This window comes from Pantherophis guttatus, chromosome 1 (genome assembly GCF_059756535.1).
Source record: "Pantherophis guttatus breed Tessera chromosome 1, ASM5975653v1, whole genome shotgun sequence".
NCBI classification, from domain to species: Eukaryota; Metazoa; Chordata; class Lepidosauria; order Squamata; family Colubridae; genus Pantherophis; species Pantherophis guttatus.
The window spans coordinates 268,792,177-268,814,370 of record NC_142063.1 but is presented as its reverse complement, the minus strand read 5'-3'; the positions used below and the strand labels follow the sequence as shown (position 1 = coordinate 268,814,370).

The following is a 22,194-nucleotide window of genomic DNA, read 5'->3' as shown; positions in this document are numbered from 1 at the left end:
GCAAATGTCTTGCACTAGATCAGGGGTGTCAAACTTGCAGGCCAGATGCGTCACGTGCTGGCCCCATCCCCACCCGGTTTAATGAAGGGGGGGGAAGTCCCAATATGCCATGTGATGACACCGTGATGACGCAAGTTTGACACCCCTGCACTAGATGAAAGCAGTGTGAGAATAACTCTACAAGAATGTGCTTTCTATGAAGGAGGCCATCATTACTTCCTTGGCACATCACTGAGGCAATCATTACTTCCTTGGCACATCACTGAGTCACCTTTTGCTTTTTCTACTGCAGAAAGTCAATGGGAAATTGACCTCCTGGTATAATAGAGCAGCAAATAAACAAGTTCCTTCATTTTAACAACACATCATTTCTTTGTTTTATTTCTGCCCCACCATCTTTCTAAGAGGTACAGATGGCACATATTCTAACCTCACCGCAGCAACTCATGAGCTAGATTTGCCTGGAAGAGGGTGACTGGCCAAAAGGCATTCAGGGAGACTTGTGACTGAACACAGATTCTAATCTGGGTCTCCCCAATCCAGTGACAGCACCTTCACCAGTAGACAATGCTGGCTTTCTTCAGTTTATCGCTACTTTCACTTCTGTTGCTTCTCTGTTACAAAAACAGTGAATATTTCCATATTTCCATAAGGAATGGTTTTGATTTTCATTAAATGTTTCTTCTGAGTTCATTCTAACACTCCCATTACTGAATTATAGCTTCTCATTTAAAAATAAGTTATTAATATCATTCCTATCTTACTCAGGTAATTTTCCCCCTATGTCCAAAGCTCTCTGTGACACAGTTTTAAGAAGCACTGCTTACTGATCTTATAAAAATGAACTCCAACCTCCCAATGACTTCCCCGAATCTGTCATAATATCATATTGTTGTTGTAGTTCTAATATTTCTATCTATATGCAGAAATTTGCTGGAAATAATGGTGATGCGATTAATGGACATAAAGAGGCCATATCTTAATGCAAAGAAGGACAACCAAGTGCCTACCTGTAATTGTACTAAAATCATTGAATTCAGCACAAAAAATGAACTAACCTAACCAGTTGAGTGTTATTATCTATGACAAATGCATATATTTATGCATATAAGGCAGGGTGAATTTAAATAATTCAATACAATTGCTACTATTATAGCTCAATGACTATAGCCCTATGATAGCCCTATGACTATTATTAAGTGTTGTACCTTATGATTCTTGAAGAATGTATCTTTTCTTTTATGTACACTGAGACCATATTGTTGTGGCCCGTCAGCGGCCTGTGCTGCTAGTAGCTGATTCCGACAGCGAGGAGGCTGGTGTGGTGCTGCGCCAGCAGCCTGTGCAGCTGGCACTCGAGTCAGACAATGAGGAGGCTGGAGAAGATGTGGTGCCAGAGGCGGGGATTCAGCCAGGGCCTTCAGAACCTCCAGAAGCTCCCTTAAATTAAGAGGACGAAGAGGAGGAGCCTCTTCTCGATGCACGGGCACGCAGAGCTGCCAAAAGGTAGGAGTGGCTCCTCAGGAGGAAGTCTCCTCGAGAGTAAGGCTTGGGGCTAACTGGCCACTCCCTTAGCCTTTTTAAGGAGGAACGCCAACTGAAGCAATTTGCAGGGAACAACTTCGTTCACATACCTTCGTGTCTTGTCTTGCTTATCTTATCAGCTTCCTGCAAATTGCTCTGGGCATTCTGCCAACCACAGTAAGCTTTCAGTATTATTCTTTGAATTCTTGGCGGCTGTTAATGCAGTTAATTAACAGCCATTGTTGTAAAAAACTGGTTTATTTAGTAAACTAAGGTTTGAACGGACTTTGTGTATGCTGCGTTCTTTGGGGTCCGTAGTTGGGGCAGAACACATATGCACCAAGACAAATTCCTTGTGTGTCCAATCACACTTGGCCAATGAAGAATTCTATTCTATTCTATTCTATTCTATTCTATTCTATTCTATTCTATTCTATTCTATTCTATTCTATTCTCAATAAAATTGCATTTTGAAATCTCAACACTTATAAATTTGCATTCTTGAAGACTGTTTCTGCTAAGATAAAGCATGAATTAGAAGGAGAAACTTATCAAACTTATCAACTTATCTGGCATATGACTTAATGCTTCTGTTTTTATTAGTACCTTCAGTTGGGAATTTCTTTGCTCGCTCCTCAAAGAACCATTCACCTGTTTTTACTTTAATAGCCCTGCAAAAAATAAAAATAAAAATAAGTGCTTATTTGAATTTTAGACATGCCTTTTTTAAGGAGCAATAAATGGACTAGCTATAAAAAGTCAAATCAATTCCATCATGGTGATCAAGAGCCGTGGAACATCAACTCTTTTATAATCAGAGTTATGTATTCTGTGATTTTGCACTAGCATACCAAACCCCTTTCTTTTCAAATCCTACGCTAATTCATAATGAGACCACCTATTGCTGCAGTTTATTTTTGAAACTCCATTCAGACACCGTATTCGGCTACAAGCTCTACAACTATTTTATTAATAAAAAAAACAAAATTAGTTTTTCCTGAAAGTCAGCTCATACATATACCCATTTCAACCCTTTTTTCTTCCCTCCTCAGGAACTATTTTTTCCAATTCTTCTTCTGAAACCGTAGACTTATTGTTTCTCAAGCCCTTCTGCCATTTTCAGCAGCTGGCTGTTCGGAAACTCCTATAAATCTGATTCCCAAGATAGGGGTTCCCATTGTTAAATATATACAGGTGGCACTCAACTTATGACCACAGTTGAGCCCAAAATTTATGTTGCTAAGTGAGAAATTTGTTAAGTGAGTTTTGCCCCCTTTTAAGACTTTTCTTGCCACATTTGTTAAGTGAATCACTACAGTCCTTAAATTAGTAACATGGCTAAGTGAATCTGGTTTCTCTGTTGACTTTGTCAGGTCGCAAAAGGGGAGCACATGACCCTGGGACACTACAACCGTCATAAGAGCCGAGGTGGCGCAGAGGTTAGGGTGCAGTACTGCAGCTACTTCAGCTGACTGCTAATTCAGCAGATCAGCGGATCAAATCCCACCAGCTCAAGGTTGACTCAGCCTTCCATCCTTCCGAGGTGGGTAAAATGAGGACCCAGATTGTTAGGGGCAATATGCTATTTAGTATACTGTCTTTGGTGCAAGCCGCCCAGAGTCCTCGGAGAGTGGGCGGCATAGAAATATGAATAATAAAATAATAATAATAATAATAATAATAATAATAATAATAATAATAATAATAATAATAATAAAAATAAAAATAAAAATAAAAATAAAAAAATGTGAGTCAGTTGTCAAGCATCCAAATGTAAATCACTTGACCATGGGGATGCTGCAATGGTCCTAAGTGTGAGAAATGGTCATAAATCAGCTTTTCAGTTCCATTGTAACTTCAAACGGTCACTAAATGAACTGTTGTAAGTCAAGGACTTCCTGTACTTAGTTTGATGTGTTTTCATATCAGAAAACTACTAAAGAATAACCAGCAATTCGAGTATTAAACTAAGGTGGATTCTTACTCAGAAGCATAGCAGGCAGTGCATTTCCACAGAAAGGCATTTATAGTAATGCGACATTGAGAGCATATATGATGGCTGCATCCTTTGCACACTGCTCCTCTATCAATCAGGATTCCAAACGACTTCTGACAACGGGCACATGACCGTTTCTGAGATCCATAGTTGGCATTTTTTGTTCCTTTACGCCAAAGTTGCTGCAGTTGGATTTTCAGTTTGCTGTAGTTGGCCAGAAAGAAATAAGAATATTCACATATTTGCTAGATGGGACATGTACCAACACTACAAATTCTAAATATTATTAAGCTTTACCTGTAAAATGTGATACTCTGAGTTCCATGGAAAGGAACTCTTTTACTAAACCTCCAATGTCAAAGGTCAAATACCCTGGGAAATTACCCCCAGAATATTTAATGGCCCATTCTTGAACAAAGTTTTGGAGAAGATGATAGCATCCTAATTCCAAGCAATTTTGGATTATTCTGAGGAGTTGGATATATTTTAATTTGATACTTATATGCTCAGGGCATAAGAACCAGGAAGGATGTCAACCTACAAATTCTCATGAAAAATGGAATATTGTGCTGCATGGCTTGAATGATCTGAATGACTTGATATTAAGCAGATTCCAATTTGTCCTGACTAGTAATCTGGCAATCTGACCCTGTACCTAGATTATTTCTATATTTTTCAATGGCTTTCACATATGGGGCACTGCAAAATTCTATTCTATTTTATAACCCCTCTTACATCCCTAAATAAAGTAGATAGGGCAAAGGATCTGGAGATTTGGGTTCCAAAGGATCTCAAAAAGGGCATTCCTAATGTAGAACCCTAAACCTACCAGAATGGTTAGGGCCAAACAGCTCTAGCAGTTTTGTCAGTTTAAGGGCAAAACTCTACAGTATCTAACACTTCGAAGTACTCAAGATCTCTATTTGTTTTGTTTAGTTGCTAAATCGTGACTGACTCTTCACAATCCCATGTATCATGGCATGCTAGGCTTCCTGTCTTCCACTGCTTCCCAAAGTTTGCTCAAATTCATGTTAATTGCATCAATGACACTATCTAACAATGTCACCCCTTAAAACTACTAAACTCTCCTTCTAAACTTGGCCCTGATCACCCCTCCCATTTTTGCAACATGATCCTAATGTAAAGGCTAGGTACCATTCTTGAGCAAGTCAAGAATGCACACCTCTGAGCCTCATCAATGCAGAGACAAGTTCTAGCTTGCATTTTCATCTATTGATCATAGATAAACCATGAAACATTCTCTAAAAAGTAATGAGGGCGTTCTCGGTGAGCGCGCCGACCCTCTGGAATGCCTTACCTACCGAGCTCCAAACGGCTCCTGACCTCCGCTCCTTCCGCAAGGATCTAAAGATGTGGCTTTTTAAACAACTCATCTGATCTGCAGGGTGTTTCTGGTTGGTTTTAATATGGGTTTTAAATTGTGGGATTTTAATTATGCTAAATTAATTATATTTTTTTATTGTTCTTCGGTTTTTAACCTTTTGTGAGCCACCCTGAGTCCTTTGGGAGAAGGGTGGCATATAAATTTAACCAAATAAATAAATAAATAAATAAAAAGTGTTTTGAGGAGGGAGAATTAATTACGGTAAAGCTTTAATTGGTGGGAAAGCTGATAAATCTGAATGAACCCATTTACTCTGTTGTAAATGGGTTCATCTGAAAGATCAGTTAGGAGTTTTCCATAATTTGGGGCTGATATTTTTTTATTTTTTTATTTTATTGTCGAGTATGTATTAGATAATATATATAAGTATAAGCATGAATTGAATGCATAAAATGAATATAATTAAAGGGAACATTAGGCTCCCTTTAATTGTATTCATTTTATGCATTAGGACAGGGATGGTTGGCACACTGGTGCTCTTATGCACGTCCCTTACAGATCTCTTAGGAATGGGGTGAGGTCAACAGTAGCCAGTCTAAGGTTAAAATTTTGGGGGCTTGGAGATGAAACCACAGAGTCAGGTAGTGCATTTCAGGCATTGTAATAAATTGTAAAAAATTGTAGTAAACCAAACCAACCATGAAGAACTTTCTGCAAGCACATAAAATTGCACAAGCATTAAGATCTATCTTACTACTAGTATGAATTATACAACATCATTATTGGTATCCTATTATTTGTTCAACTTTGCCTTTAAGAATATGCTTGTCCAGTACAGTATCAATCCATCCTTATTTAAGGAGGCTTATGAATTTAATGAATTTTAAGAGTGACTGGTTTTGAATATAGAATTCTGTTTTCATGTTTAAAGATTGATGGCTAATTATTATAGTTGCTTTGCTGAATGTGTGCTTTCTTAATATTTAAATTTCTGATACTGTAAACTGTTTTGGAATATTATCTTGAAAATCAGCATGGAAGCATCAAAAGCCTTATTTTTTTTCCCAAAATTCTTAATTGCCAAGCTGACTCCACTGACAATGAATGATGGCACTTCCACACAGCCACCAGTTTCACTCCCTAAGCCACAAAAATACTTTGAGCTTGGTCTGCGAATATCTCTGCTTCTGCCTGTTTGAAATGTTGAGAAGCCACACAAACTACTGTCCCACTTCAAACTGCTGCAGAGCCTGTAATCAACAATCCACATAAAAGGGGAAGAAAAAGAACCAGTTATCTAGAGAGTGGCAGATGGACTGCTTCTGACTTTAGAGAAGAGGAAATTGACAAAACCAGAAACCAGTTTTACTCTGATGGTTTTATCTGAGTTACTTAAAACTTCTTAAGTCATCAGCTAGCATTTTCATGATATAAGAGTTGGAAACAAGTGGAATTCAGTCCTCAACTCAGGATAGTAATGGAGCCAGCAATGATAGTCATAAGTTATGACTGACATAAAATAAGTTGGGCACTTGACTGACCTGTTTTTACTATTTTTTCTGCAGCAGTTGCTAAACACATCACCATGTTCGTTAAATTAATCCATGAAACCACTTAGGTTTCTTCCTACAAATTATTTCATTTAAAATTTCAACACTAGAGGGTGTTTTTGTGCTATCGTACCACAGAAGCATTCAGAATAACTCAAAAGCTTGGACAATAAACATACATTTTTGCGTGCCATTTTGTTTGGTCCTCAAAAGATACTGTGTTATATATATATTTTGAACAATAGATTAGCTTACACAGCTCAGAAAACAACAGCAGCCTGCATTCCCAAATAAGAACACACCTACCTTACTCTTTGTTCCTCCAGTTTTCTCAACATCTCATCACGGCAAAGGACATTTAGAACAATGTTTTGCTCCAGTTCCTTAAGTAAGTTAAGGTTAAATTCTTGAGACATCTTCTCTTCTGACGTTCATAAAACAGAGAATCCAGTGTCATCCAGCAGGCAAAGGAGTTATGAAAACTTACATCCTTTATTCATTAGTGAAGCATTTGCAATGCATTCTTTTTAAAAACGGTAAAAATAGGTATGTATTTCAGACAAGCCTTTGTTTTCAGAAACTCATTATCTGTTTAATACATCTGCTCTTCTTATTAACAGTTGTCTGCTTCCTCCCATGAAGAAATGAACTTCAGGCTCCCAATCTACTGGAAGTAATATTAAATTGATAAAAGAAATAAATTAGTAATTCTGGTAGAAAATTGGTACGGGTATATTTTTGTTAACTGTCTCCTGGTTCTTTTGACTATAACTTTGTTGGTTCATAAGTGTAGTATGAAATGTGGTTTATCATTGCTCAGTTTTACTCTGCTTATACACCTTTGTGCACTTTGTTATATGTAGCTTTCAAAAAAAAGTATTTAATAGCCAATTAGAATAAGCAAAGTAATAAAAGGAAAAGGGCTATTTCCTAGTTTCATTTGTTTTGGGTGAGTGTGTGTGTGTGTGTGTGTGTGTGTGTGTGAGAGAGAGAGAGAGAGAGAGAGAGAGAGAGAGAGAGAGAATTATGCTTTGCCTATGTCTCTCGAGGCACATGAAATGGCTTTGCATAAAACAATGCAATTCTGACCACACCCCTCTCATACAAATCAAGAGGATGTCCTTTTGTTATTTCCAGCAACGTGTACTCATATTGCACCCATGTATATTGACTCATGAATTGGTGTACAATAGGAAAACCACAACTATCCTCGTCAAGTAAAAACGAGGGAGAATTTCAATGATGTAACTTGAAGAAAGAAATAACAACAGAGATCAATAGAGAGAGAACTATCTGAAAAATCACCATTCATCTGTAGTTTTGCAAATATGAGGAATGTACCTCCAAGCAACCATGTTTTCCAGGAGGCATAAGAATTTGCGAGCTGGAGATTATCTCTCTTTATGCAAAATGCACAATGTGTTTCAGATCAAAGGAAGAAGTTAGCTCTATCTTCATGCCACTTGATATGAAAAGTTAGCTTTATAATTTCATTGATTGCCTAGAAGACCAAAGAAGTCAAACTGATACTTCTTTATGTGTGAAAAGCTTGTCTAAATTATTTCCTATCAATAAAATCATCACCAAATTTAAGCAGATATCGTAGCATTCACACCTTCATCAGACATAAGCAGGTGCAGAATCTCATTGTTAACAATAACAGAAGTGCCTGTCTCTGAATCTTTAGGAACTGAACTGGAATTACAAATGATTTACTGTAGAATAAACACATTGGCATGAATGAGATTATTCAGAATTAAGGCATGATTGATGTTAGAAAGTTAAGTGTACCGTGAAGAGGAAATGAGGAAAGAACAGAAGTTGTGTAATGCATCATTTCATATTATGATTCTCCCTGTTTGGAAGTCAGGAACTCAACTTTTCACTTACAAACATTTTATCTGAATATCCAAATACATTCTATAATTTTGTTATAGAAAAAATCAAGTACATTTTCATTAGTAGTGGAAATGGTTTAAGGATCACTGACTTTTTTTTTTGCCAAATCAATTATCTAGCATTCTACATGTATCTCTCAAAATAATATTAACACGTTTCTTATTCTTGTGAATATAAAAAGGCAGAATTTATTCAAGTTTATATTCTATTGGCAGAATGTGATTCAGTTATTGGATAATTGTCAGCTCTTATACTACCTGTAGCTTTTGTTCATGAATGGCAAGAAGCTGACCAAATCTCTAAAATCCCTTTTGTTTGTTTATTCTTTTGTTTGTTTTACAAATGAGCTTAGCCATGTCTCTTATTAAATACACAGGTGCTAATCACATTTTGTCACATTATTTTAACTAAACGTAAACTGAAATTAAATCAAATCAGATTTCATTTTTGTGCCGGCCTCACCCAATTCTTTATTACCAGCTCTCCCATTCTTTAAACAGATCCTCAAGCATCTTTAACTGGGTCCTAATGTGAATGTACTTGCTTGCTACCCATTCATAATACTATAGGCTGCCGGTCATACCTTCACTGGTGAGACACAGAGGAAAATAATTCTGTGTCACATACAGAAAGAGTCAGACACCTCAGCCTCTCTTTGGTGACAGAACTCAGTTTGGCTGAGGAATTCTGGGAGTTGAAGTCCATGAGGCTTAATGTGGCCAAGTGTTGTGGCCCGTACGCGGCCTGTGCAGCTAGTAGCCAATTCAGACAGCGAGGAGGCTGGTGTGGTGCTGCGCCAGCAGTCTCTGGAGTTGGTACTCGAGTCGGACAATGAGGAGGCTGGAGAAGATGTGGTGCCAGAGGTGGGGATTCAGCCAGGGCCTTCAGAACCTCCAGAAGCTCCCTTAAGTGAAGAGGGCGAAGAGGAGGAGCCTCTTCTTGATGCACGGGCGCGCAGAGCTGCCAAAAGGTAGGAGTGGCTCCTCAGGAGGAGATCTCCTCGAGAGTAAGGCTTGGGGCTAATTGGCCACTCCCTTAGCCTATTTAAGGAGGAACGCCGGCTGAAGCAATTTGCAGGGAACAACTTTGTTCACATACCTTCATGTCTTGTCTTGCTTATCTTATCAGCTTCCTGCAAATTGCTTCTGGGCATTCTGCCAACCACAGTAAGCTTTCAGTTATTATTCTTTGAATTTTTGGCGGCTGTTAATGCAATTAATTAACAGCCGTTGTTATAAAAGACTGGTTTATTTAGTAAACTAAGGTTTGAATGGACTTTGGTGAGCAGAAAGTATATTTCCTTTGAGGGCATTTTTTTTTCTTCTGAATATATTAATAGCTCTCCTAATATTATTAACAATATTTATGTTAGCTTTTGAATATTAAATCATTAGACCTGAGATTGGTGGCATGGTGGTTAAGGCACCAGGCTAAAAACCAGGAGACTGTAAATTCTAGTCTGCCTTACCCCCAAATCCAACTGGGTGACTTCAGATAAGTCACTTGTCCAGAATGGTATAAGGTCTCCTGCTTGGTACTTTCAGCCCTATTCAATGTACTTTCACTCAGCCTGAAGAAAGAGGCAACAGCTCACTACTTCTGAAAAAGCTTGCCAAGAAAACTGCAGGGAGTCACCAGGAGGCAACACTGACACGAAAGCACTAAACAAACAAACAAAAACCCTTACTCTTAGAAAATAAAAACAGATCAGACAAAAATTCCATGAAACTACTTTTTCCTATTAATAAATAGTGACTTACCTGTTCCTTCCAAACCAGAAAGAGTGCCTCGCTTTATTGAATAAGAGCTTGTTACCACCTTCTCTGTTTTGCTGAACCAGAATTAACATGGAGTTTTCTCTGTGTGCTTCACCTGATTGTTGTTCAGCCATCTGCACTGGAAGTCACCATTAGTAACACAATTTACTCTCAGAGAGGCTCAACACGTTTTGGAAGAAGCCATTCACTCAGAGAAAAAAAAAACAGCTGTTCTCATTAAAATGGGTCTGAAACGTCTAAGTCATTGAACAGGAAGAGTAATAGCAGTTGAATGTAATACTGACAGCGTTTCCTCCTTCTTCCTCTCTAATATTAGATGTGTGCAATACTGCAAACCTCAAGTTTCCGCAAAGCTTCAGAATAAGAAACATACAATTATAGTCAATATGCCATTTACAAGAAACGATTGGGGAGGTGGTTCTTGACAACTTGGGCAATTAGGCAATATTGCAGTATTTGTTAATGTGGAGGTGAAATTACTGTGAATGTGCATGTTAGCATATATTTAATGGACAGAAGGATTTTATCTTTGTTATAGGGCCAAAAACAAATTCAGTACTCAAGAACGAGCAGCATCTTAGCTGCAGTCTCTAGATCTTCATATAATTACCTATATGTCTGTTTAAGAATCTTGTCCATATTTAAAGAGAATATTTTGGAATAAGTTAGCTTTGCAGTATTTCTCTTATTAGATAAATGATCCATCTGGAGTAGCATTCTGTTTCTCATAATGACCAATTCCCATTGAATCTGGAGATTAAAAGAGCCACCATGATTGTAGGTCCATTTTGTTGATATGAAGAATCACAGCTTTCCCAGAAAATAAACTTTTGGTTCTTTATTCTCATATTTCCAGTCATATATTTTTCATCTTTGCTGATGAAAGTGATTCATATAGCAAAAGTGTTCTATATGTTCCTGGCAGCCATATGGAAAAAAAGTTGCCATTGCTTTCTGGGTTATTTTTTCAACTTCCCAGTCTAAACTATAACCTTAGGATTTACCAGTCTAGACTATAACCTTAGGATATTCTTTCATCCTATTATCAATCAGGCCTGGCCTTTATCATCTCTTTGGGATCAGTTTTTTGGAACCAGTCAAGATCTACTTGTGCCTAGGAATTCTGTAGGGAATATCCCAGCATTGGGGATTCTTTGAAGGAGATGGTGCCAGAACCAATAATGGCAGAACAAGTCTCTTCAGAAATGATTTTATTGTAATAGATTTCAGAATAAGGTTTTTCCTGTAAAACAGTAAGTTCTGTTTTCATCACTTCTATTTGTTTATTACATGATAATCTATCCATGTATTATGGTGCTATGGAATGGAATGGAATGGAATGGAATGGAATGGAATGGAATGGAATGGAATGGTATAGAATAGAATAGAATAGAATAGAATAGAATAGAATAGAATAGAATAGAATAGAATAGAATAGAATAGAATAGAATAGAATAGAATACTTTATCTGGCCAAGTGTGATTAAACACACAAATTTGTCTCTGATGCATAGCTCTCAATGTACATGCAAAGCAATAGAATAATACTAATCATAATAGTGATACCAATAAGAGGGGGGGTAGTAGAAGAGATGAGAATAAATAATGATGATGATGATGATGATGTAATAATACAGCAACACAACAAGGATAGACAGGATTACATGAGGATTAGATATTCAGCAGAGTAATGGCATGAGGAAAACTATCCCTATGTCTAGTTGTTGGGCATGCAATGCCTATAGTAGCGTCTCGAGGGGAAGGGTTCAAGCAATTTATGTCCAGGATGTGAGGGGTCAGTAGTTATTTTCTCATTCCTCCTTCTGACCCATGCAATATACAGATCTTCTATGGAAGGCAGGTTGGTTGCAATTGTTTTTTCTGCAGTCCTAACTATCCGCTGGAGTCTCTACCTTTCCTGTTTAGTTGCTATGCTAAACCAGACAGTTACAGAAGTACAAATGACTGACTCAATTCCTCTGTAAAACTGTATCAATAGCTCCTGGGGCAGGCTGAACTTTCTAAATCGACTCAAGAATATTCTTTGTTGTCCTTTTTAAATAATGATTCTCATGTAAGGTGTCCATTTCAAATCCTGGGAGTTTATAGAATACAAAAACTTGAAAGATTCCACTGCTGATACTGTGCTGTCAAATATAGTAAGAGGTGGTAGAATACTAAAATCCACTGTCATCACAATATACTCACTATTCTTTCCCATGACATGTACCTACTTAAACTCTTTCTGCATTTAGCTCTGCCTAGACTACTGCTCTTCCACTCTAGACCTTTCCATGTACTCATAGGGATGGAGATCAAATATATTCCAGTAGAGGGGAGAAATATGTGGTCTTCTTCCTTGCATCTTGAAGACTGTAGCAGCTGCCGGAGATTCAGCTCTCTTGACCCTAGATGACTGTGACTTCCAGAGGCCTCTTCCTTGCCATTGCTTCACCTTGCCAGGAAGCATTTCATCCTTTTCCACACTCCGCTTCTAAGCCACAAGGTTCCAGATGCTATTATGGCCTCTTCCAGCAGCCCTTTGCCAGGGGTTACCATCATGAAGGCTCTTGTTACTGATTATCTGGGGGAAGGATTGTCCAATCCTCAGTTTCCTTGACCTCTCATCTACCATACATACATGTACCAGTTGCTGTTCTCTCGGTGTGATTTTCAGTTCTCAGCAAGACTCTTTTCTCCTCCCCCCACCCCTCGTTTAGTACTGCTCAGAGATTTTGTCAGGCTGAAGAAAACCCTTCACATGCATACCACACACAATGTTCAGTTCTATTGCTGACTCCTCTTTCTGAGCGGTGATGCAGTGGTTAGAGTGCAGTACTGCAGGCTACTTCTGCTGATCACTAGCTGCCAGCAGTTTGGCAGATCGAATCTCACCAGGCTCAAGGTTGATTCAGCCTTCCATCCTTCCAAGGTCGGTAAAATGAGGACACAGATTGTTGGGAGAAATATGCTCATTCTGTAAACCACTTAGGGAAGGTTGTAAAGCACTATGAAGCGGTATATAAGTCTAAGTGCTATTGTTTTTGCTGTTGTCTTTTCTTAAAAGATTTATTTTGGTCTGTCTGTTTGCCTTCCTTCAACTGAGCTTTGACATTTCACTGCTCTTAGTTTTGCTGAAAGAAACTTTGCCTCTGTTATTTGATAAAGTGAAGGCACAGTTTAACCTACTTAATGGTCTTGTTATTTCTGCCAAATAAATCACTTTCACAGTAGGGACTTTTTAAGATCTGTTGTGCTCTTCAATTTGCTGAACTCTGAGTAATTTTATAACACTTAGTGGCAGATACAAAGCTGTCTAGAAATGGAGCAAGGAGCAAAGAATGGTGCTGCATTCACCAGCCATCAGTGTCTCTATACAGAAAGCAAACTGATAAGATCGCAGAAGTGAAGAGGAGGAACATCTAATCTGATGCTTCTAAAAACTAGATTAATTTCAACAATCACAAAACTAAAAGTACAGAACAGAATAACAGAGTTGGGAGGGACCTTGGAGGTCTTCTTGTCCAACCCCCTGTTCAAGCAGGAGATCCTATGTCTTTCAGATAAGTAGTTGTCCAAGCTCTCCTTAAAAACCTCCAGTGATGGAGTACCCACAACTTCTGAAGGAAAGTCGTTACACTGATTAATCGTTCTGTCAGGATCTCCTTGTAGAGCAGCTCTTCCCAGCCTAGTGCTCCACAGATGTGGACTCTGTGTGTGTGCGTTTATGTGCCTTTGAGTCATTGTTGACTCCCGACAACTACCTGAACAAGTCCCTAAAGTGTTCTTGTCAAGATTTTGCAGAGGTGGCTTTCCTTTGCCTCCTCCCTAGGGCTGAAAGAGAGTGACTGGCTCAAAGTTACCCAGTTGCTTCATGCCAAAGGACTTACTAGAACTCAGTCTCCCAATTTCTAGCCTGATGCTTTAGCAACTACATCAATCTGGCTCTTCTCAGTTGTGGACTACGGTGTTTTTAACATCTGTAACAATACACCTCATTATCATTGACGATGGGAGTTATAAGTCAATATATGCCTGGAGGACACAAAACTGGCATAACTGGCTCGATCTGGAACAGATACAAGTTTCAAGCAGCTTATACACTGATAATTCCATAAATGGGGCTGATTGTTTTTGACATCACTAAAGGAACAGTATTATTATGGATACCCAACACATGGCAGTTTCCTATTTGGACAGTCATCTAAAAATAAATATAGAAGATCCTTGACCTAGAATCAACTCCATGTGGATAGAGGCAAACAGTATTGTTTTCTTGCTTTCTTCCTAGATGTTCATGCACGTGAGAGAAACTTTATCTCCTCATCTCTTCCGCAGCCCTGGGATCTCCTGTTGGGTTTTGTTTTGTTTTTTCCCACTTACCTATGTAGGAAGTTAGCACCCACTCCTTTCTTGGAAGAGTGAAATATTTTGGGAAATATGAAAAAGGCAGAATATTATATTTCCCCTGGGATAAGCATGTTTTGAAGCAGCTCCCATCTTCCTGCCCCCACCCTTTGTCAATGGGCCATTAAGGCTTGGGCCAGTCTATTCTACATAACAAAGATCTACCTCCTTCAGACAGAGCCATAGTAGGAATTGTAGGAATCCAACAAAGATAGGATTAGCCCTCTACACAATAGCAGCAGAAACACACATGTGACCTGGGAAGCATGTGACCTGGGAAGCACATGTGACCATCAGCCAGCAAGGCTACCTAAGACCCCCACCCCCTGGGATTCTGACAACCAATCAGGATACTCTTTCGGGGCCCCAGGAAATGCAAAGCCAGAGAGAGCATAAAAACCCAAGGATTTACTGTATCTGCCCCTTTTCTGTTCAGGAACTCAAGCCATGTGATCCTGTCCACCATTAAACCATCTTTCCAAGCAGCCTCCAGTGTCTTTTTCCCCACTTGGAGCAGAACCTAGAAGGAGATTTCTTCCAACACCTATCAACCTGGTCTGCTTCTATTTACCTTTCTCAAGATCATTTCTTTATCATTAGGCACCAGCGTGCCTACCGCCCCGGTCCTAATATTCCTTTTTTACTTACTCTTTTCATGTATTCAAATTATGTTTATACTTTTACCTGTTATCTTATATATGCTTGACAAATAAACTTATGATTATGATTTCAGACGGCAGATTGCTGCCCTCTGTTGTGAGCGTTAGCCTTAAGGAGTGCACCAAAATGCAAGCGGTGAAAAATTATGCCCCACGTCTCTTAAACCCCGGTTTTTGTCCACGAAAGCGTCGGATTTCCTTCGCCCCTTCTCGCGACTGTGGCACATGGGTGTTTTTCAAACTTGGCAAATTCAAGACGGGGTTGGATTAAAACTGAAACCCCATCTTTAAGAGGCCAAGTTTGAAAAACACTGCTGCGCGCGCACCCGCCGCCCTCCCACCTTTGGCAAGGCGAGGACTGAATATCAACTAAGCCTTCATCATCTCCTACTATCCGGCGGTTGCGAGCGACGCCTGCAACGTCTCACGTGAGAGGACACGTCACACTCAGAAAGGGGAAGCGGTGAAAAGCGAGAGAGCCCCGCGAGCAGAAAGCAGTAGCCCAGCAAACCCCGCCCCACTCACAGTCCCCCCCTCCCCCGTCGGGCATGCCTGTCTGCCTCGGGTGATTGGCTGAAGGCGTCGACCGCAGTGCGCAACCGCAGAAGGAAGACGAGAAAGAGGAGGAGGGAGTTCGTCGCGTAGCGGCAACGAACGCGAGGGGTTGGAGCCGGAGCTGAGTCAGAAGGAGGACGATGGATGAGCTCCAGTCTGCCGAGGAGGTAAACGCGAGCAAAAGGACCGTCGTCCCGGGACGTAGCTTGGTCGCAGGCCTGGCTGTAGCGGACCTTCGGGGAAAGAGAGGTTCCGGGTAGCCTCTCCGGTCGAGACACGCCCCTTCCCCATTGTTGCTCTTCTTCCCCACGCACCCACTTACTCCTGGGCTTCTCTCGCCTTCCCAAAGGCGGCGGAGAATGTCGTTCATTCGCGCCCCAGCGGCCTTCCATGGCCGCGCTGCTCTTTCCCAGATTAACGCGGGGGCGATGGGGTTATACATATTGAAATGGTATATAATAGGGGTTCCTGCCTAAGCAAGGGGGTTGGACTTGAAGACCTCTAAGGTCCCTTCCAACTCTAATCTCTCTCTGTGTGTGTGTGTACATATATATATATATACACACACACACACACACACACACACACACACACACACACACTGCGCGGCTACCATCAAATGAGAGCGCTGCTTTTGGCTCACGTTAAGAATTCAGAGTTTTTTTTAAAAAAAAAATAAAAATAAAATAAAAGCAGTCCTCCCTCCCAATGAGTTAGGCCATATATCTCTGTTGGGCATGCAGGGAACCCGTTAGGTTGCAGCCATGGTGCCTGCAGAAAATTATTGTTAGCTGGATGAGAAAATAGCCCTTTTTCTGCGATTAATGTCTGCGCTTATTATGCATTATTTTAAAATTTTATTTATACGACTTATATGGCCGCCTATCTCATAAAATGATTCTAGCCAGCATAGAACAATCCATAAAATCATGACTAAAACCAAGAATATTTTCCCCCACCCTATGACAGATCAAACATCCTCTCACTCAACCCTCATCCTAGCTCAACGATTTTTTATTTATTTTTATTTGATTTATATGCCGTCCTTCTCCGGAGACTCAGGGCGGCTTACAAGGCGTTAAGCAATAGCCTTCATACTTTTGTATATTTTTATACAAAGTCAGCTTATTGCCCCCACAAACCGGGTCCTCATTTTACCTATCTTAGAAAGGATGGAAGGCTGAGTCAACCTTGAGCCTGGTGAGAATTGAACTCACAGTAATTGCAGGCTACTGCAATTGGGGGGGGGAAGAATGGGGACCTCTGAAGGACCATTGTCATGTTGACTATTGTATTGCCATATCTGTCATTTATATACTTAAGGAAACATGGAGCATCTTGCTCCTTGCTTCTTTGTGAGAGGCTAGGAAAGTGATACAGCCTGTTAGGTCAAAATAAGCTGTAAGCGCTCAGATCAATGATCTTATGTCAATTGAATGAGTGAAGTATTTGTTGCAGTTGACATTGTTTTCAGTTTTGCATAATGTAATTTAAATATTTCTGCTTTTTTAAAAAAAAAAAAAAGACTGCATTTATTGTGGATGAAGTAAGCAACATTATAAAAGAGGTAAGTCCTCATACATTAATATGATCTTGCATCATTGTTACATCTCCTGTATTCCTCAGCCAAGTTGTTTTTAGGAAGGTGGTTCTGCCAGTTAACACTTTATTAATAGTTTATATTTTCATTGTACCAAACAACTGTTTGCATGACACTGTATCTCCCTTCAAAAGAAGAATTTATCACTTCTACAGCTTGAGTAACAAATATTGCACCAAATTTTAAATACAAACTTGCTTATTAATGGAAGTAAAACCTTGCATAATCATAGGAATATTTCTTAGTAAACATGACAAAAATAGTGGGCTTGCTTTACCAGTAATTTGGCTCATAGATTTTGAAGAAACTGCAACTTCCAGATAATCTCTAAAGGCTGGTCAGCATGTTGCAGCATTCCAGCCAAATCATAATCAGGATATGGGTTGTTATTACCAGGGCATCTTACTCTGGGTAGGGCTGAAACCCACATACTACTTGGAATTGGACAGACCCTGATTATGGTTTCCACTTCTTTTAAAGCAGGAATTATAAGCCTGGAGGAACCCACCACCGCCAGTCACAGACAACCTCCTTTAGAAGAAATATGATCCTGGCCAAAGTTCATTTGTGAATACAGTTGTTCAATCAGCTCTGAATCCATCTAATGGTAGCAAAGTCCAGCTTATATTTTGCCACATTCTATAGAATCCCATAAATTTCAGTACAATTTTTGCTATTTCATTTGAGATATTTCAAAGAAATTGTAACTTAGCTCCATAATAGTCCTAACTTTCAAGTAATGCTGTAGGGTTCCTAAATAAAAACATTAGGAACTAAACCAAAGTAAGTAAGCTTCATTCATAACAATATTTAGAGCATGTGGAAAATGTTTGTGCAAATGGAGATGGACTCCTGTTTTAACTGCATCAAGCTCCCTTTTTACAGAGCACCGTTATCTTCAGGAGTGGGTTTTCCAAAAGGAGCTGCATACAATGAGATAGAAACTGGAAATCCCTTGAGTATTCCTTCTAATGACATTTTAGGTGGACTTTAAAGCTATTTCCTTCTCCTTTGGAGGAGAGGGCTAGGCAGCAATAGCCCAGAATAAGTAGAAAAGGGAAACACTGAACATCAGAGCTATGTTCCATTTCTGAACACCAGCTTTTCTGAATTATTTTTGATGTTTCCATAATGTTGGTTAACACAGAAAAATAACTTCATGGACACCTGCCTAGGTGTTTCTGAATCCCAGCCAATATGTATCTTTTGATGTCCTAAGAGAACTGCATTCATAAAAAATACTACTATTGCTTGAAATGGTTAAGCATATCCAACTCAGAGCTTTGTCTCATGTAATTAGATCTGGCCTCTAACAATTTGTAACCTATTAAATCTAGATAAATAGTGGTGGGAATGAATTGATTTCCATGCTTGTGGCTCACTCGGGCAGAAGAGACTATTTTGCTCTATTAAATCCCAACTTCAGCAACAAATTGTTAGCAACTTGTAACTATAGAATCTTTTTTTCCATGTGTGTCTCCTGGATGAGACATGATTCAGATTTCTCAGATAATGACAAATCTTTTTCTTGTATGTGGAGCTTTGATTCCATGTCATAAATTGTAATACATACTCAGGCAAAAAGTTTGACAAACTCTTTAGCCATGACTCTCAATTCCATAGCCAGTTCTTCAGTGACTTCAAGTTATTGCTGTCCACGTACATCCTTTTCCTCCATACCCATTTCAGTTCAATATTTTGTAATAAAATTCTTACTGTCCTTTTGGATAGTTTAGTCTAAATCCTTATTGATGGAATGTAAAAATTATACCTTCCGGTTTATGCCATTGGAATGGAACCATTTTCTGTTTCAAAGCTGTCTTTACTATAGAATCTGTGTAGTTCATTTTAGCGCAGATTATAGTTTGGTTAATAGTTGTCAAGGTACCAGTGACTTATTTGTTAATCTCTTGTTATAGCAACTGCCCTAACAATTCAGAGGAAGCTTAGAACATGCCCTGTTATGCTAAGCATTACAATACAGAAAGCACAAGACATCCTTTTTAAAATTAAGTTATAGTTAATAATTTGCTAAATCTATAAAAATAATCTCTGAGACAAACTCATTTCTGTGAATTCCAAGGCTTATCAAATGTAAATGTTCCTCAGTAATAGTTTGTTAATTTTAAAAATCCTTCAGGAGGAAAAATACCCCTAATAACTAAGGCTTGATAATATGCAATGAATGACTGTCAAAGACTACACACGCTAAATATATAAACATAATCTCTATGTAAGCATGCCCTGATTACACCCATTTTATTTTAAGAGGGGATTAATTGTGGCTGGTCTGCATTAAGACTAGAATAGAAAGGTTTAATTTCATTCGAAGAGAATAAGAATAATCCCACTTGGGTTATGCTGTTTTTCCTCTCCCACTGCTAAGAATCTTATTGGCTGCAAAACAAAAATACCATAACACTAGTTAAAATGAAAGATGGCAAGAATGACAGATTGGATGGATGGACGGAAGGAAGGAAGGGCTGTCCCTCTTCAACAACAGATTGGGGGCCATCAGGATCTTGGGAGAATCTCATTACAGTGGGCAGGCACTGCTATAGATCGGGCATGCTTCCAGGGTCCTTATAGATGATGACATTCAAATTGACCAGCCAAATATTTGGGAGACAGCAATAATTCAAATAATCAGGCCCTATGCCATATAGGCACTGCAATAACCAGACAAATGGAATTGTTATTAGTGGAAGCCAATTTAGGGGAGGCAAGACGGTGGAATGGGATATAACTCATTGCATACTAAAACAAGAATCTCTTGCATAAACTTCCTAATTGATGGGGATGTAAGCATCAATATGTTGAATTGCAAGATAGTTTCAAAATGGCGATTCCTTGCTTGTATAGTTGCATGTGTATCTTCTGACAAAACTGGGCTGTATTGTGTTATGTTTAGCCATATTTGATAAATGCACTCAAATGAACCAGTTCCTTTTTTATAGTTAGCAAGTGACATAGGTAGGAGTAATGCTTCTAACTGGTTTAGTGAATGTGGGGAAATTCCACATCAGGAGTTTCAGATGATGGAAGGGTTAAAGGAAAGTTTGTTTGACTTGTCCCTCCAATAGCAGGCAAAGAGCAACTGAATCTCAGGGAATTCTGGGGACCAAACTCTGTGGGACCAATTGAGAGGTGAGTTTCCCCTCTCGAGTCAGCTTTGAAAAAGAAAAGAAGAGCCACCTATTTGGTTTTGTACAGCATTGCTTACGTCCAAATAAGCATGATGGCAGCTAATCCACTATTTTTGCCTGCTCCTTTAAATTATATTGCAGTTATCTTCTTTGCTCTTGAAGTTTTAATGGCAGTGCTGTTAAGGTAGCAGTTATCTATGGGTTTCTCCCCACCCCCAGTGCCATGGATATGGAGAATTCATCCCCACAATAAAAGTTCAAGCTTGTATAAATATTTCTTTTTGTCAAAAATGAATTAATGGGGAAGAAAATGTTTGCATGCCAATTCTAATTTCTGAGGCTGATGTGTGAATTTTAAGATAGAACTATGGGAATTTAGTGATCTAAATTTAATCTTTTTCTACCTGTAGGCCATAGAAGGAACAATAGGTGGCAATGCATATCTGCATAGCAAGGTGAACCAATGGACTACAACTGTTGTGGAGCAGATTTTAAGTCAGTTGACAAAGCTGGGTAAACCATTCAAATATGTTGGTAAGTTAATTATGTATTTTTCAGACATTTTAATTTTTTCAGAAAAATAAAGCTTGAAATTGTAAAGGTGGGGAGATTCTGATAGTAATTAGTCTTAACACTTTGATCATACCTCATGTACTCTATATCCTTTGCAAATCAGATATAATTGTGTTGCATGGACAAATACTTTTTTTCTAACAGTATTTTGTCTCTATAATTTCTAGTGACCTGTGTGATTATGCAAAAAAATGGTGCTGGACTTCACACTGCAAACTCTTGCTTCTGGGACAATGCCGCTGATGGTATAAAACTCTTTCAAAATTGGTGTTGCTGAACTTTTTTTTACAGGAAAAAAATGTATAATTCTGGAAGCTCTTTTGGGTAAAATAATTTTATTGCAGTCACCTGATCATGATTCATGGCTGCGATGACTTCCTTACTGGGTGTGCTTCCAGTTTAAATAACAATAGAGTTTGTGTATAAGTACTACTCAAGCTTTACCACAGACTTAAATGTCTGGATTACAGTACAGATGCACTAATCTATATCTTGTGTTTATGTGACTAACTGGTTGCTTGTTTTTGCTTTTGTAGGAGCTTGCACTGTAAGATGGGAGAACAAGACTATGTACTGTATTGTCAGTGCCTTTGGACTTGCAATATAATTGCCTTGAAATTCTTCAGATCTTATCATTGCTTTAAGTCCACTAAAACTGAATTCGGTGAATAACTAAGAACTCCCCATTCTTTCTGAGGAAAAATAGGAGAGAAATTTCAGTACTGTTATGTAAGCATGATCACATCCAAACTCTGTCTTAACACTTTAAGGACTTTTTCTCAAGGTGCTAAAACCTGAAATTTGCTGCACTTCTATAGCTTTACTCCACCTGTGTGGGTAAGACTGATTTTCACTCTAGATTTGTTTGTTTATTAAATTATTGAAGCTCTGAATGTGTGTATGTTCATTTCTAAAACTTAAAAACAATTAGAAATGATAATACGATTGCAGTGGTGGCTGACCTTTGCTAGATTTGAAAGTAAGCAGATTGAGGCCAGGATAGTATTTGGGGTCCCCAATAGAAATCCCATCTTTTTTTAAAAAAAAAATGCTATTGGTATGTTCGTGTGATCACCAGGAACAGAGTTTGATTTGAAGGTATCTGCCCTAACTTTTAATAGTCCGGTATTTAACATACTGAAGTTTTGAAAGAGTATCATTAT

General features: G+C 38.9%; 2 protein-coding genes across 4 annotated transcripts in view; one reads left to right on the top strand and one right to left on the bottom strand.

The window, feature by feature from the left end:
• SYTL3 (synaptotagmin like 3) overlaps positions 1-10,335 on the bottom strand; it is a 32,449-nt gene extending 22,114 nt beyond the window's left edge. The window contains exons 1-4 of one of the 2 annotated variants that reach the window (XM_034428550.3): positions 10,075-10,335; positions 6,722-7,082; positions 3,509-3,724; positions 2,131-2,195 (exon numbers count right to left, since the gene is read on the bottom strand). In XM_034428550.3, the coding sequence (XP_034284441.2) occupies positions 2,131-2,195; positions 3,509-3,724; positions 6,722-6,831 (391 nt within the window). In that variant the 5' untranslated portion in view covers positions 6,832-7,082; positions 10,075-10,335. Of the gene's footprint in view, positions 1-2,130; positions 2,196-3,508; positions 3,725-6,721; positions 7,418-10,074 lie in introns of those variants that run through there. The other variant, XM_034428552.3, reaches the window with a different exon arrangement.
• A 5,161-nt stretch (positions 10,336-15,496) lies between these two features.
• Positions 15,497-21,924, top strand: DYNLT1 (dynein light chain Tctex-type 1). Of its 2 annotated transcripts, XM_034428555.3 has the most exons (5): positions 15,497-15,879; positions 17,238-17,279; positions 20,869-20,992; positions 21,199-21,276; positions 21,568-21,924. In XM_034428555.3, the coding sequence occupies exons 1-5, from the start codon at positions 15,853-15,855 to the stop codon at positions 21,636-21,638; spliced, it is 342 nt and encodes a 113-aa protein (XP_034284446.1). In that variant the 5' UTR covers positions 15,497-15,852; the 3' UTR covers positions 21,639-21,924. The 2 variants fall into 2 exon arrangements, with proteins under 2 accessions (XP_034284446.1, XP_087738997.1); XM_087882871.1 differs by lacking the exon at positions 17,238-17,279 and having other exon boundaries at positions 15,731-15,879.
• Positions 21,925-22,194: the final 270 nt, after the last annotated feature.

What these genes read in the sequence shown, in the direction of transcription:
- DYNLT1 (XM_034428555.3), top strand. Translation starts at nt 15,853, where the DNA reads ATGGATGAGCTCCAGTCTGCCGAGGAG. An exon ending in TAAACCATTCAAATATGTTG is followed by an intron (nt 20,993 to 21,198) that starts GTAAGTTAATTA and finishes TATAATTTCTAG; the next exon opens with TGACCTGTGTGATTATGCAA. An exon ending in CTGGGACAATGCCGCTGATG is followed by an intron (nt 21,277 to 21,567) that starts GTATAAAACTCT and finishes TTGCTTTTGTAG; the next exon opens with GAGCTTGCACTGTAAGATGG.